This window comes from Brienomyrus brachyistius, chromosome 6 (genome assembly GCF_023856365.1).
Source record: "Brienomyrus brachyistius isolate T26 chromosome 6, BBRACH_0.4, whole genome shotgun sequence".
Classification (NCBI taxonomy): Eukaryota; Metazoa; Chordata; class Actinopteri; order Osteoglossiformes; family Mormyridae; genus Brienomyrus; species Brienomyrus brachyistius.
In genome coordinates, this window is record NC_064538.1 from 7,950,673 (window position 1) to 7,966,404 (window position 15,732).

The following is a 15,732-nucleotide window of genomic DNA, read 5'->3' on the forward strand; positions in this document are numbered from 1 at the left end:
GGACGGTGCCAAGATTATCACTGGTCATTACTGAAGAAAACACCTGGGTTCTCACGGTGCTCCCTGGGAGTTCTGCTCGAATCTCCCCTGTAATGTCCTTGGTCGGTGATGGGCTCTCTGCCAAGACTATAAAACATTGCAGGGGCCATCTTCCTATGATCAAGCTTTTCGGAAGCTTTGATCAAGGAGATGATTGGCAGCCTTATCACACAGGGGTGGGGAAGTAATTGGACCCCAAAAGACACTGAGGGGCAGAATACCTGAGCCTTGGTAAGGAAGCACAATGACTGCAATTAGTCCAGAAAAATGATGCTTGGGACGACCCTGTGATGAATATTTTGATAAGAGATCAAACGAGGGGGCAGGAATGCAGGGCATGACAGTATCCCCCCACCCCACCCCGCCCCAATTGGTGCACTAGAGAGGGACCCACAGGGTCACACAGGGACCAAACAGGGTACAGGACAAGAGGGACACTGGACAGGACAAGGGATGACAAGGTACCGGAAAATAACTATACAATAAAAACAGGACTGAGCACCAGACGAGCAGGTACTAATGGGGAAAATGTGAGACGAGACAGGGGACTAAGAGGGACCCAACACCAGGGCAAACGACAGATAAAGCACAGGACCAGACATGACAGAACAGAGCCAAACACCACACGGAGATCCATCCATAACCCAGAGTACCACACTAGGGGCACCACATGAGACTAGGATAAGACCCATGACCAATACAAAATGAGACCCAGGACAGGCAAGACAAGACCTTATCAGGGTCAGAGAATAGATATATTCAGGGCCAGGGACTGCAGGGACAACAGGTAAGACAGACATGGAGACAAGATCTGGGTGAGTGAAGGGTCACCAGGGTTGGAAACAGGAAACCAAGGGAAGACCACAAACTCAAGAAACAGAAATTTGGGACAGGACATTGGGGTAAAAACTGAAATGGGGCAGGAGGGAACAGCGCTCCTGAGAAGTGGGGTGTTTACCCTGGGACACGAGCCCCCCCCCAGGCTGCAGGAGGCCAGCAGGACCAGGTGGAACAGGAACAGGAACAGGAGGAGGTATCTGAGGAGCCTACTGGGCAGGGGGCCCCAAGGTGCCAGAACGGTGGCCACGGATTGCGTGCCCCAGTCTCCCTCTCCCGGAGACAGAGACATGGCTGGCCCCTCTCTTTGTCCCCTCATTGATACTGGGGGCCACCTTGGTACAGGGGACAGGGGTGGTTCAGGTTTGGGATGTGAACCGGGGTCCAAGGTACGGGACTCAGGGTCAGACCAGAGGGGTCCCCTTCCAGAACATCTAGTGGGTTCTCCTCTGGGTTCACCTGCACTGAGCGGGCAGCAACTAGGAATTCAGGCTCGGGGCTGGAGGCCAGCAGAAGGCCAGGCTTGGGGCTGGAGATGAGTTGGGGCCAAAGCAGGAGCTGATAGGGTGATGGCCACAGTTGAGCAGCAGGCAGAAGCTGGAAACTGCAGAGCAGGGGCCGGGGTGCCTGGCTGCGAGCAAGGCTGGGCTGGGGCGCCTGGCGGCAAGAAAGCTGGCAGATCTCTCGAGACAGGCAAAGCTCAGATGCCTCGAAAGATGGGTGGGGCTCAGTGGGCACCTCAGGAGACAGGTAGAGCACCTGAGAGATGGGCGGAGCTCGAGCAGGACCTCAGGAAACAGGCCGGGAACCTTGGGAGCTTGGGGTGGAGCTTGGACACCCCTGGAGATGGGCGGAGCTCAAGCACCTTGGGCACATCGGGAAGCAAGACAGCAGAAACCTCACCTGGGTCAAGCATTCATAACAGGGCTGGGCTCCCGTGGCCAAGCGGTGGCCGCATCTCCTAGGCAGGGTGCTGGGGAACTTTGTTGCCTCCATCGCTTTTTCTTCCTGAGCTGTGGAGAGTCGTAAGCTCGTTGTGAGTCCAACAGACACCTGGCTGCGGGAATTAATGGGCACATCCTCAGATACCTCAGGATACAGGTGAGTCTTGGACACCTCATGCTTGATTACTCCATGTAGCTCAGTGTAGCTTAGTGAGTAGACAGTGGATCTCTGCCTCTTGGGGGTCTAAGCCAGGGTTGACTCGCTTCTGTCGTACCCGCCTTCTGTGGAGCCTTGGGGTTCAGGGGGAAGCAGCATCAGCAGGGGTTGTATGTGTAAATCGCTTTTTCTTTGACGCCTGTCACTCGTCCAATATCGTTTTGTTGTCCTCCTCGCCCGTCACTCCCCTCATTTCGTGGGTGAGGGGCCGACATTGGGGTCGTGGATGGGGACGCGCCCGGCAGACCGACCGCCCGCTAAGTTAAGCTTTCGTACGTCTCCTGCCAATCAAATAAAAGTATAGACATGGCCAGTTGTTGATGTGTTTTAGCCGTTTTTAACCGTCTACGGACATAGGATTGGATATATAAACATAAAGAAGAAAATAGAATAGCGTTAAAATTAACCAAGCGAAGTCTTATTTACGAAATTCTAAACTAGATGTACATTTCCATAAAAATCCGGGGCGATTCCTGTCTCGGGAAAGAATGTTAACTTTACGGGACGGAAGCAAAAAAAAGAGGACGATCTCGGGAAAACCGGGACAGGTGGCAACCCGACTCCATCCATCCATTTTCCAAACCGCTTATCCTATTGGGTCGCTGGGGGTCCGGAGCCTATCCCGGAAGCAATGGGCACGAGGCAGGGAACAACCCAGGATGGGGGGCCAGCCCATCGCAGGCAACCCGACTCCCAAAATCAAAATCATTCTTGTGCCGATGCTCTGATATACGAGCATCAGCCACATCTCGACTCCCCCTGCCCGGTTTAGGAATGGCTCTTTACTCACACTTACCACTAGATGGAACTATTGAGTCACGGAAAATGCGAGAAGTACGGCCTGAGAGTTGTAGGGGAGGAATTCCAGACCGGAGTCCTGGTTGTGTTGGCTGCTGTGAGCTGGGCTGGGATCGGGTTACGCATCCTGCCAGCCAGCACCTCCAGGGGGGGGGGGGCCGGAGGCGGACGGGCGAGAAGGGGGTGCAGGCCGATTGACTCACACAGGGCGGGGGTGGAGATTCATCGGCAGTGTGTCGTTCACACGCTGCGTGGGGAAAACTAGCACTGTAGTTTCACTCCGGACTTTTCGATCGTACAATGTAAGGAAAATGGCTGAAATAAGGTAAGAAACGAATCCCGGAGCCCCGACGTTAACTTTCAGTCAGCGTGGTCTGTGAGGCTTTTATAGCAGGAGCGGAGTATGTGGGAGCCCAGCTCGCTGACCATGTTCGCAAACGGCTCCCGCGGTGCCGGACTCGCTTACTGTTAAGGGACTGACTTCGGTGTCCAGGCTACTCCGGAATACAACTTTTTGTGTGGAATAAGTTTTTAAAACTTGCGTTTCACGATCGGGACGCAGTATACTTAATATTCCCAAACACACACTCGTCGTACTTGTCTATTTGTCTTGCAAACACCAGTGAAACTAACTAATTTGTCTTCCCAGCGGAGTCCTACATGTTCATTGTGATATATATATATATATATATATATATATATATATATATAAACCATCTGTGGTTTTAGTCTTTTTCAGTCAGTGTAACATCACACAGCGGACAGTTCGAACAACGCTGTTTTATCGTTCAGTATACACATATACGGTCTCATCATCCCCATAGTATGGACGGTTCCGACTTTGTATGTAGTTCTCATATGTGTATATCAGTAGACAGTGTGGTTTTCCAGACGCGATCGGCATATGGGGTGGAGGGGGGCGGCTTTGATGTCAAGCTACGTGTTGCGGGACGTTAATAGAACGTGTCTCGGCTTGACCAGTGTATGTGACTGTGCGTATGACAGATGCTGGTTTCACCGAGCTCTACATCATTTTTATATAAACAATAAGATCATTAGGCATTATATCTATATATGGCTTGAAGGATCTTGTTTTTTTGTAGTTGTTTGTTTAAGGCAATACGAAACTACTGCATGCATAAGACTTCGTTGAGGCTTGGAAAAGTAATTTGTTCCTCTCGACTGTGGTTGAACTTTAATTACTAGCTTTCTTTAGATTTTCCTAGATTATGCTTTGGCAGTGTTCAAACATAGATATGAAGTAGAATTCCAGCATCCATGTCCCAGTCAAAAATATTTTAGTAGTTTTTCTATTTTGGTTTGTTTGGCCTATTCCAGTACCAGTTCCAGTACAGTGTCCTATATGTGTGTGTTTATATATATATATATATATATATATATATATATATATATATATATATATATATATAGTATAAGTTGCAGGCTCATCTAGTTGTCTCTCTCTAATGTGGTCTTCAAGAAAATTCAAGATACTGCATTTGTGGACTGTATACTTGATATAAAGACATGTAATTGTTAGAGGATCTGTGAGACAGACTTTGTTTTGTTCTTTGTGTGGAATTTGCCGCTGAATATTGAAGCGCAGCAACAAGTGTAGAGTGCCTTTGACAGTGTAGTATAATTTAGTGTTCTCCTGTATTGCTGCAAGGGCCAAACAGATGCTGCTCTGTGGTTGGATCAGTGCTGTGACTTCCTCACTGTGTTGGCAGACCCTGTCCTTTATAGCCACAGCTACAGCTGTGCTGTTGCTGACATCAGGTTACAGGGGACCCAGAGGAAGCAGCAGTATTTGAGGGAGGACAGGTGTGCACCCTGCCCCCACATAAATCCTCCCCCCACCCCCTCCGCGTATGACCACCCTAGGGTAGATGGGTGTCTTTTCCTGAAGTGTTGGGTTGTTGGGCTAGCATGCTGCAGTTGAGTCACACCTGTAACCGTTACTGTGGGAGTGTGAGAGTGACACACATCCCTGTCCTCTTCTTTGACCATTTTTGTGTTTCCTAGGTGTGTGAAGAGTATATTAATTATGCCTGACTGGGCTCATGCGTGAAAGCACTCTTATCGCGATGGTGACCACACCGTGCTGTATGACACGTCGTCTTTCATGACTCCATGTGTCACGTGCTGTGAGAGTCACGGCTGTTTCAGCTGGTCCCACCATCCCCCCCCCTCCCCATTGATACTAGTGCATTCTGTGAGTGTGTGCGTGAGTGTGTGAGCTTTGCTGCAGGCCAACCATTTGTCAATGTCTAACTTCTGAATAGCCGATTGCGGGCACAGCCTCTCAAAACAAGCTTCTTTTCACTACATCCTCTGCCCTTTCAGGAAACTGGACACATTCACACTTTTTTTTACATCTGTATGGACAACTTTCCACAAACCAATTATGGCGATTTATTGTCATTTATTATGAGAAGGATTTTAATAATAATAATAATAATAAATAAATAAATAAAACCTGAGCCACCAGTTTTTGAGAAAAAACTGATATTTCTCACTTGAACCCACCGTTGCAGCTGAGACGAAAGAGCTTTTAGAGAGTCCAGATGTGCTGTGTTGTTTCTATTGATTGATTTTGCCTGGGGCAGAATTTAAGGAGTTATGATGAGAGCGAATGACAAATAGGAGCCATACTGGAGAGAAACGGTGATGCTGTGTTTTGATGTCAGACACATGTATCGCTTGGGGAAGACCTGAACGGGCCGGTGAGTTGATTGTTGCTGTTAAAAGGTGGCTTGGGGCAGTAAGTGGAAGTGAGGGAGTCATTTAATCAGATCCAGCCTGAATGCTGGATGTTGTTCAGATAAAGGAGAAGCTTTTGTGACCTTTATACTTCATTCATGTCTGGCCCCTGAAAATAAAGTTTAGATGTACCTTCGGTTTCTGTAAGGGCTTATCAGAAGCTCCGCCCTTTTCAGAATCATTTTGGCAAACTGGTTTTGCTAGGTGTTCTGCGGTCTGCCTGTGTGTCCATGCCATCTCGGGGCAGGTTGGGCCACTGTCCCATTTCGCAGAGAAGGTGGTGGCTGTCTGCCTTTCTCTGAGAGAGTTGGCAGCTGCCTCCTAACCCCTCCCATCCCCGGAACTGTAATAGTTCAATTACCAGACTACTTGGACTTAAGCGGCACGCTCCAGAATGACAGGAGCTAAATAAAGATCGTGTTTGCCTGCACGGTAAGCTGTACTTAATAGGGAAAAACTGACCCGGGGTTTATGTTATCCTGCTAAGTGCTACATGCTTAAAGTGCCCCGTTTCTCTCCCTGTCTGAGAATCCGTGCCCCAGTATGTGGCTCTCCGCTCTCGTCCGAAGGTGACGTCCTGTGTGGATCTCAGCCCATGCTACACCCGCTAAATATCCTCTCAGGCTTCTTAAAGGCCAATTAGCCTAATTCGTTAAGGTGTGCTTGTGTGCCCCGGCCATGTCAATGTCGATTGCAACACTTGTGAGGTCATAGAGTGCCCTTAGACAGCACATGATATTTATAAAATTATAACTATACTACAGCCCCCCTCCCCCCCACAATAACCCTGGTGACCCTCCATTGCACTGGGTTTGTCTCTCCAGCGTCAATGGGGGGATTTATATCTGCCAGTGCATGCACCCTCACTACGTTTATATGCACACTAAGAAAATCGAATTATTGTGTTAATCTGATTAAACTGGACTTTTAAAGTACAGGTATACATGTTAATCGGATTGAAATAGTACTAAATCGAATTTTTCTTAGTCAAACTAAGACACCCAGATAATGTGATTGGTAGTCAGTTTACTCTTGCATGTATATGTTCAATCGGACTCAAACTGGCCTAGCTGCTCTGCTCATACTCCACAGATTCCCCCTGTGCTTTCACCTGGAAGTAAGAGAAGAAGCTTGGAGCATAGCAGAGGACGTACGAAATGTACAGCGCTGTAAAACTGTCCAATTCACTGCTCAACTAAAGGGCGCTTTTTCACCGTACCTGCTACCGTACTTTTGGTACTTCAAGAAAGTACCAAAAGTACTGTACTTCAAGGTGTTGGTTTTTCACTGGTGTAAAAACTAGTACAGGTGCCGCGTGACATCTTGTACTGAATTAGGAAAATGGCTGTAGTATATTATAGTACTGGACGACATGTAATATTAACTACTAATATCGCATGTTATGCACATGCAGTTCTTGCATCACTAATCAGCTGATTAAAATCAGACTTTTTCTTACCTTCAGTTTAATATGAATATTATAGTGCAGGAAGTTTAAATCTCACTAAAACATTTTTATTTTGTCGTAGGAAAAAAACCTAGCAAGATTATCTATTATATATATATATATGCTTGAAAATCAGTTTAAAGTGTACTCTGCTGCTTTTATACGAGCACTGCATGCGTTCTCCAAGACAATCATAATTATTTTCATCCTTGCTGTTTAAATCAATCTTAATTGAAATTTGTGTTGAATTCCTTGTTCGTTTCATAAATAGCCCAATATTTATTATAACAAAATCACATCACATCAATATTTGAAAAATTTCCAATACTGTGCTGTCATGGTATGTTATAGAGAATACTTTGTTTCTTGTTACGCTGTCCTGAACTTGTTGTATATGTTCTTGTGACCAGATCGCGATTAAAGGTCATGTCACTTCATTTGTCCACGCACCCATTGTTATTATTCGTTTTTTTTTTTTTTACGTCTGTGATGTAATAGGTCAGCCGGAAAAAGCCCAATACTAACAAGCTGAAAGGAGCCATATCACCATCTGTTGCAGCGGAGTTGGACATACTTCGCTCAATAATTCGATTCCGGTCTCGAGCATGTATACTGACACAAGGACATTAGTCCGATTAAATGCCGTAGTCGAGGTGTAACCGTAACTCGACTTAGCTGTGCATGTAACCTACTGAGTGGTTAGACGCAGAGTTCTCCCTGGGGTGGTAGGGAACTGTATAGCCCCATAAAGCTAGACTCTGCCCTGGTTCCAGCCCCCTTCCTGCCTCTGATCTTCTTTGGCCCCTCCCCTTCCCCACGTTCTTAGCTCTTTTAAGTCCCCTCTAATTAAAAGCCTCTCCTAATGAAAAGCGTTTGGGCTCCAATGAAAGTTATCAGTGTGTTCCCTGGTGCCTCTGCCCCCAGCCCTGTACGACCTTTCAGGGTCAGTAAATGTTTAAGCTGCTAGGAGTTGGGTCCTTCACAGCTTGTCAAAGGGCTCTTCGGGGGGCAGTTTAGCCTGAAGCCTTGAGAAACCTAGTGCTGTTTCTAGATGGGGGGGATCATTTATATGATGTCATTGCTTTTTGCCATTTTTCTATAAGTACTATGCTGTTTGGGGGGAGTGGGTGTGAATCTTTTTGGGACTTAAAGGGGGCTTTTTTTGTGGTAATCTCTTATCCTGCTGGCCTCTATATTAAACACAGGGGGTGGGGTCACTTGAAATGGAAAGCGTCTGCTTTTTCTGTATGAGAGTTGTCATGTGTTGGGGATGTTTTCCGAATTTAGCACAGAATCTGTGGAATGGTTACCGTATCCACCCCCACCCCCCTGCCCACAGCCGGGCACTCACCTGAGGCACAGGGCTCCCAGCAAGGTTTGGAGCGATCGAGGTCTCCGTGGAAACCAACAACAGCCCCTTCAAGGATCAGAGGCGGGTCAGGCTGTGGATTGCGATGCATCGCATCCTGCTGTTTGCAGCATCAATGCGCCTTATTGTCCCGTAAACAGTGGGCCTTTATTTTGCTGCTCTAGGGAAGGCTGCAGCCACCCACCCCGTCACTGCAGCGCGGCGCCATGCGAGCGCCCCGCATGGCGAGCCATGCTGAGTCAGACCGCTGCGCGCTGCGTGTTCCGCATTCGCATGCTCGCGCTTCTGATGGCCACGCATGCTCATTCTTTCCCGTCCTCGCATCATTCCACAGGCTCTTGTTTCATCCTGTGTCACTGAGTTCATGTCATACCAGGATAGCTGTCTCGCTGATTCAGCGGATTACTGGGTTATTTTACTTGTGACTTTTATGGCCCCCAAAGAAGCAGCTCCTAAGGGATCTTATTCTCTTGGGGACATTTTGCATTTTACAAAGTGGGGTAGTGCCATTGGCATCGTATGTTTCATGAATACTTAATTGATTTAAAGTAATTGAATTAGATCTAGATGATTAGGCACCTGCTCGTTAATACAAGTGGCTAGACCTCAAAATATAAACCAGGCGAACGGGGTCAAGAGGTGTTCATTTCCGTTTGAATAAGAATTAGGCTGATGAAACCCGTCATCGGTGTTATTTTGAATGCAGAGTGATTGTTGGTGCCAGATGTGGTGATTCCAGCATCACAGAAACAGCTGCCCTCCTGGGATTTTTACACACTAGATTTTACAGACAATGCTGTGATGAGTATCCAGTTAATGGCTGTTCTGAAATTAAAAATCTGCTGTTTGTGAGAGGTCAGAGGAGAGACCAGTAGCTCAGTGGTATGCATTTCTGTACACACATTGGTTGAATCTTATATTTACATTTACTTATTTGGCTTTTGTCCATTGCGCTGTGACGCAGATAGTTCATTACAGGCATACAGTTGTCAAGGAGTCAGCTAGACTGATCCTCAGATGAAGGATCAACATCAGGTGTGAGTTAGCATCAGCGCTACAACACATACAAACGTAGCAAGATCCTAGTGTGAGCGATTCAGATCAGCTCATCCAGGATACCCAAGATCAGCCAAGTGAAAGCAGAAGTAGGTCAATGGTTAGAGGGATGGTTGAGGTTTTCCTGGGACAGATGGGCCTTGAAGCATTTATTGAAAGTTAAGGGCTTCTGACAGCCAATTGTGGATGGGTATCCAACCATTGAGGAACCTCACAAGAAACATTTGAAGTTAGATTTAATTTGTTTGCTATAAAAAGGTCAGACTTATTACTGTGTGTGTGTGTCTATTAAAGTGGAGTATTTTATGTGTCAAGTTGTCCTTGATTATCCTGCCCTGTGTAGCAGGCGACTCTTGGCTGAATGCGTTGTGTTGTACGGTTCTATCGATAATGAGAAAGTGCTCAGTGCTGCTATAGGATTGGCTAAGGGGTGATATTGCTCAGTGGGTGGGGGGTGGATGGCTGTGCTCCACCCTGCCCCACACGCTCCTGCCTCTCGTAAAGACCTTCCTGTGTGGTCCTGTTACAGACTCACCCGAGGGCACTTAGTCATGGCGGGCTGATGGGCCCTCAGCGTCGTGCAGCCATTAAGGGGAGCAGGAGGAGTGTCATAGAGGCTGTGGCCCATGGCACGCACATGGGCACATGGGCTCTGCACGGTGGTAGACCCCCCCTCCCCGCTTCCCCCAACACTCACTCCTGGGGGGCGGCAGGATCGTCATTGTGCTGTATGGCTGGAATAAGCAATGAGCTCAGCTTTCAGATAGGGAAAATGATGCAGCCCAGTCACAGCACCGGAGCTGTCCTTTTCCTTCCTGTGCCCCTCCCCGGCCCTACACCTGGTGGTGGGGGGGGTTGCATTCTGTCTCAGACGCGACAGATGGGGGCTTTTCATGTCAGTCACTTCCTGTCTCTGCTTCCTTATGAGCAGAGACGAAGGAGCCAACCCTGTGTCCCCACACCGTAAGATTGGCAGCTGGGCGGTGGGTGGTGCAGGGCTGGGGGTGGTGCAGGGCTGGGGGTGGTGCAGGGCTGGGGGCAGCAGCCTATGTGAAGTGAGATTCATGCACCCAGAATATGTCGGGCATCACAGGTGGATGTTACGCCGTGTCCAAGCAGAGTGTGCCACGCTGACCCCCTTGGCATTCTTTACGGACCCATCACGTTTGACACAGACATCCCATCACCTGCTTCCATCCTTCATATTGTTAATGTGACCCCCACCCCAATGCCAGTATTATAACTACATAGAAATCATAGGTTTACTTATATGCTGACTGGTTCTGCCAATGAGGCGCTGGGCTCTATGAGTGACGTCTGTTCAGTTATTATACGGGGAGGGCCCAGGAGCAGAGTGCTGTGGGAGGTGGCATGAGGAGTGGCTCTGGGCCATCTGGGCGCAGCTCGAGTGGGTGTGGCTCTGACGGGCTTGGGTGGGCGTGGCTTGAGTGGCCACGGTGGTAACCCTAGCTGGGAGGGACAGCCAGGGCCCCGACCAACAGCGTCTCCTTTTGCTGCACGAGGCCCAGCATTTGTTCCTTCTAGTTTACCCCCCCCCCCCATAGAAATGGACAAGGACAGCTGCTTGCACCCCCCCCACCCCCAGCCAGAGAACCTGTACAAACACAAACATTGTAGGCTTTCAGAGGAGGGTGGAGAGAGAGAGAAGACGAGGATGGATTCGGTTGGCCCCTGAAAAGGGACCCATCCTGTTTCCATGCAGCCCCTGCAGGGGGTGGGATCAGCCAGGGGTGGGGTAACAGGATAACAGGGGCGGGGTCCAACCTGACCCGGAAGTGCAGTGAATTACAGAATTATTTGCTTGAGAAGGTTTTTCCAGCAGTCAAACAGTCACATACCATGCCATCGTCGGTAAGCTCACAGGTGCTGACCCATCAGCCTAGCAGGGGGGGCCATTGTGGGTGGGGGGGCAGGTGTGGGGACTCTGATTACATCCCAGCAAGGAGCCGCACGTTTTTAAAGCATCGCATTCGCCCCTCCCTGCATGCTTCCTGCGTCCCGCTCCTGATGCTGCCATCTGCCTCACCGGACACGTTATCCCTGCGCACCCTCTCCCAGAGCGTCCGGGAAAACCTGAAACTCCACCAGATGTGCGGCCTGTGGTTTGAGCAGCCCTTTCCATACAGAACGATCTCTTCCCAGTTGGGTTCCCGATTGGGGGGGGGGGTTGCAGTGAGGCTCCCTTTGCTGCTGTGTTAACTGTCCCTGCGCAACAGGATTCTGCATAAGTCTGGCCAGAGGATCACTGTCTAGACACTCGGGGCCCATCATTCCCAGCTTCAGGTTCAGGTAAGGGTCTTTATGACTCACAGGGGCCCCAGCGTTCTGCTGTGGCTTCTGGATGGGAGGGGAGGATGGGCCCTTATTTGTGATTTCCCCTCTTCTAGAATCACAGCAGCCCCATCATGCAGGCTGTGCCTCTGCTGCTCCATCAGGTGAAAGTCCAGAAAAGCAGGTTTCGAAGGGGCATGGGTTCTGGTCCCGTAGGCAGCTCGGTCCCGCTAGCGGCCTAAGCTGCGTCTCTAAGCCCCTGCTTAAGGGTAGGACTCTCCGCAGCTCCTGTGACACATTTCAGGGATAAAGCGCTCGGGAGTCAGTAATCCCGGGTTTAAGGTATGCTTTATTGGGGGATGGAGGGGGCTTAATTCAGATTTAAAGACATAAACGGTGCTGAGAAAGTGAGCTTCCCCCCCACCCCAAACAAAGCCTCATTGTCAGAGTAACCTGAGAGATGTGCTGATCTCTCCCGTGCCCCCCCGCCACAGTTGCTGTGTACTCTGCATTCTACACATGCCCTCCAAACACACAGGGTAGACCTGCACATCTGCTACTGTGTCCTAGCCCCCGTGAACCCAGCCCAGCGGGGTTAACGCGTTCGCTATGCGTTCTGCCGAAACTCGCAATCCGCAACAGATGCGCTTCAGCCACCTCTAACTCCGGGAGGAACAGAAGCCGTCTCTCACCGTTAAGGCCGTGTGCGGCCGATTTCCCGTGACGGGCGCAACCTGCGGGGGCTGACACCTGTGGGGTGGACACATTCAAAAATGGCCAGATGTGGGAGGATTCTGCTTTTTATAGACACCGAGGGCCAGGTGGTCGGCGGGACTCGGAAAGGCCACAGATAGCAGGGCGTTTTCCTCATGATGTAGGCCAGTGGTCCAGGAAGGGGATGTCACTGCATGATGTAGGCCAGTGGTCCAGGAAGGGAGGATGTCACTGCAGCTCGGAATGGCAGGCATGGCCCGGCCTGGAGACAGCATCTTCACTGCCCAAGCGGCCCGTGTTTAAAGTTGGCACCGGTGTAGTGGGTTGTTTCCAGAACTGGGGCGGCATTGTGTGGTTGGCCCTGCAGATACCAGCGTACCGCCAGTGCTGCTGATCTCCAAAGTGCAGCACTTACCGCAGCAAAGGGCCGACTGATAGGGGCCGGGGGGTGTGGGAGTGATGGCCCTGACGGAGCGTCTTGTGAGCCGGACGCGCTGAGAGTGTTTTTTGCTGGTGTGTGTCACGTCGGGGCTCTGTATCGCATGTCAGGGGTGTGTGTGTGTGTGTGTGTGTGTGTGTGTACAGGGGGGTGCATTTCTGCTGAACCGATCATTTCAATCACTGCACAAGTAATTCAGCAGATGCTCAGAAATAGGAACCCCGCCCCCACCAAAGAGATTAAAGATCATTCGTAATCCACTTACCCTCCTGAACAAGAAAACAAGCGGCTGTTCCATGACTCACTACCCCCCCCCCCCCCCACCCCCCCAAGTGTCTTGACCCTTTTCTCTCTGTGATCTGGTGCGATGCGTGTCTAAGCCTTACTGTGTTTTATTCCTTGATCTGCAGCTTGTCATGTTTCTGAAGCTGCTTCTGTCTGTCCCTCCTCCCTTTTAATGTCTGAAGCTGCTCCTTCTTGTCCCTCTTCCCCTTTAAGGTCCGAAGCCACTCCTGCCTGTCCCTCTTCCCCTTTAAGGTCTGAAGCTGCTTCTGCCTGTCCCTCTTCCCCTTTAATATCTGAAGCCACTCCTGCCTGTCCCTCTTCCCCTTTAAGGTCTGAAGCTGCTTCTGCCTGTCCCTCTTCCCCTTTAATATCTGAAGCCACTCCTGCCTGTCCCTCTTCCCCTTTAAGGTCTGAAGCTGCTTCTGCCTGTCCCTCTTCCCCTTTAATATCTGAAGCCACTCCTGTCTGTCCCTCCTCCCTTTTAATGTCTGAAGCTGCTCCTTCTTGTCCCTCTTCCCCTTTAAGGTCCGAAGCCACTCCTGCCTGTCCCTCTTCCCCTTTAAGGTCTGAAGCTGCTTCTGCCTGTCCCTCTTCCCCTTTAATATCTGAAGCCACTCCTGTCTGTCCCTCCTCCCTTTAATGTCTGAAGCTGCTCCTTCTTGTCCCTCCTCCCCTTTAAGGTCCGAAGCCACTCCTGCCTGTCCCTCTTCCCCTTTAAGGTCTGAAGCTGCCTCTGCCTGTCCCTCTTCCCCTTTGCGTGTGCTGCTCTCCGACCTCAGCGTGAGCTTCAGCTTCTGTCTTTGTAATGTTTTCAGGTGTGTATGTGCATTTTCGCCCCCATGTCGTTGTTTTTAGTCTCCGGGAGGCTCCTGCTATTCTCGGCACCTTGTGACTTCACAGAGAGAGTGAGCCATTATCGGCCAGGCCCCTCGAAGACGCTAGTGGGGTCAGTCACCTGAGCGGGGTGGCTGCCTTCCTGGTTACTTGGCTGTGTGTCACTTGGCCTTAGCATGACTCGGGGGTGGGGGGGACGCGTGTTTCTCCTTCTTTGTCTTCTGCGTTATTTATGTGTCCTCTGGTATCCTGCTGCAAAAACAGCTCGACCTGGAGCCAAAAGGGCTGAGGCACAGCAGGGGACCTGTTGCCCCCCCCAACGCCACCGAATGGAATCATGCCCAATGAGTCTCAACCCATTTTGTTTTTAATTTCGGGGGGGGGAGCAGACTATAAGCCCCCCCACCACCACTTCGTTCTGCTCCATGATGCAGCATGAATTCCTGCCTTATGAAGGTGTGCCCAGTGCTGGGTGTCCTATTACAGCAGAGATTAGGTTATTAATAGGTGGAATGCCGGCTCAGGAGCACCCCCTGTGGGGAAGTTGAGTCCCCTTCTTCTACAGGAGAATCCCCAGCTATCTAGTTTTGAGCTACACCCACCCCCCAATTGGTTGTAGTCATTGCGTTTGAAGAATACTAGACATAAGTCTCAGGTGGACGAATTATCTGTGGATCCCAGGACAGAAGGGCAGGCCTCCTGACCCCCATCGCCCGCCTTCGTTCCCAAACAGCTCTTTTTCTGAGCTCCCGGTGCCTCCCCAGCCACTTTTTTCCTCCATCCTGTTAATTTGAGGCTCACATTAAACCTAAAGGCAGCTATTTTCCTTCGCTGTCTCTCTGCTGGGGGCCCCAGCTGCAGTGCGCAGGCAATCTCTCAGATGCCTGTGCCTGTTTGCTAGAACCCCTGTTTGTGTCCTGTCTCATAACCACAGCGGAGTGTGGAACCTTTCTTGTACACCCCTCCTCCCTAGCTTCCTTGTAAAACCCCCCCTTAGTTTCCATCACTCTGTCATAGTTTGACATTACGTTTTCGTCTTGGTCAGGTGTGAACCTTGAGGGCCTGACAGGAAGTCCGCTCTTCTCCACACAGATGGGGGGAGGGGGGGACATAGGCAGGCCTTCCTGCTTGTCCTTGACGCGTGGCTCCTTTGTCACTTGCCCTTGTTCTGCTTGGACGGTGCTGTCAGGGTAAGAGGAGATACAAACGGATCAGGTGATAGTTGTGTGGCAGGTCAAGCCTTTTGTATGGAAAACTCCCGGGGAAAAGGGGCTGATCCGTGCTGCCTGCACCATTAGACGTAACGTAATTCCTGGTAAGCGGGAATTAGGAGGCCCCGCTATTCCTGCTGCTGTCTCGATGCCTATTTAATGTGATTATTTCAGCTCTCGTCAGTAATATCTTCTGCATCAGTGGTTCTGGGAAGGCGTATAGATGCGCTGTAGACCGTAAATGTCTGACGTCGGCTGACTACCGGCAGTGTTCAAGTATGGACTTCTGCAGGAGTCCAAGGCAGAGTGCCAGGGTTGTGGGCGGCTATGTGTATGCGTTTTATTTATATATGTATTGTAGAAAGGCAGGCTAAGACTCCCAGGTTTAACAGCTTATGTGTGTGGAAGGGAGTGGAGAGGCTTTCCTGTTTACTTTGCCTCCGATGAGGTCGGGATAAAATTGTGGCTAAGGGTGTGGCCTCCATGG

The 15,732-nt window shown here is 50.1% G+C and overlaps 1 protein-coding gene across 1 annotated transcript in view; it reads left to right on the plus strand.

Annotated features, from left to right (window-relative positions):
• Nucleotides 1-3,003: 3,003 nt before the first annotated feature.
• Nucleotides 3,004-15,732, plus strand: part of arhgap46b (Rho GTPase activating protein 46b) — a 43,856-nt gene continuing 31,127 nt past the window's right edge. The window contains exon 1 of the mRNA XM_049016165.1: nucleotides 3,004-3,160. Coding sequence (XP_048872122.1) covers nucleotides 3,147-3,160 — 14 coding nt within the window. The 5' untranslated portion in view covers nucleotides 3,004-3,146. The remainder of the gene's footprint in view (nucleotides 3,161-15,732) is intronic.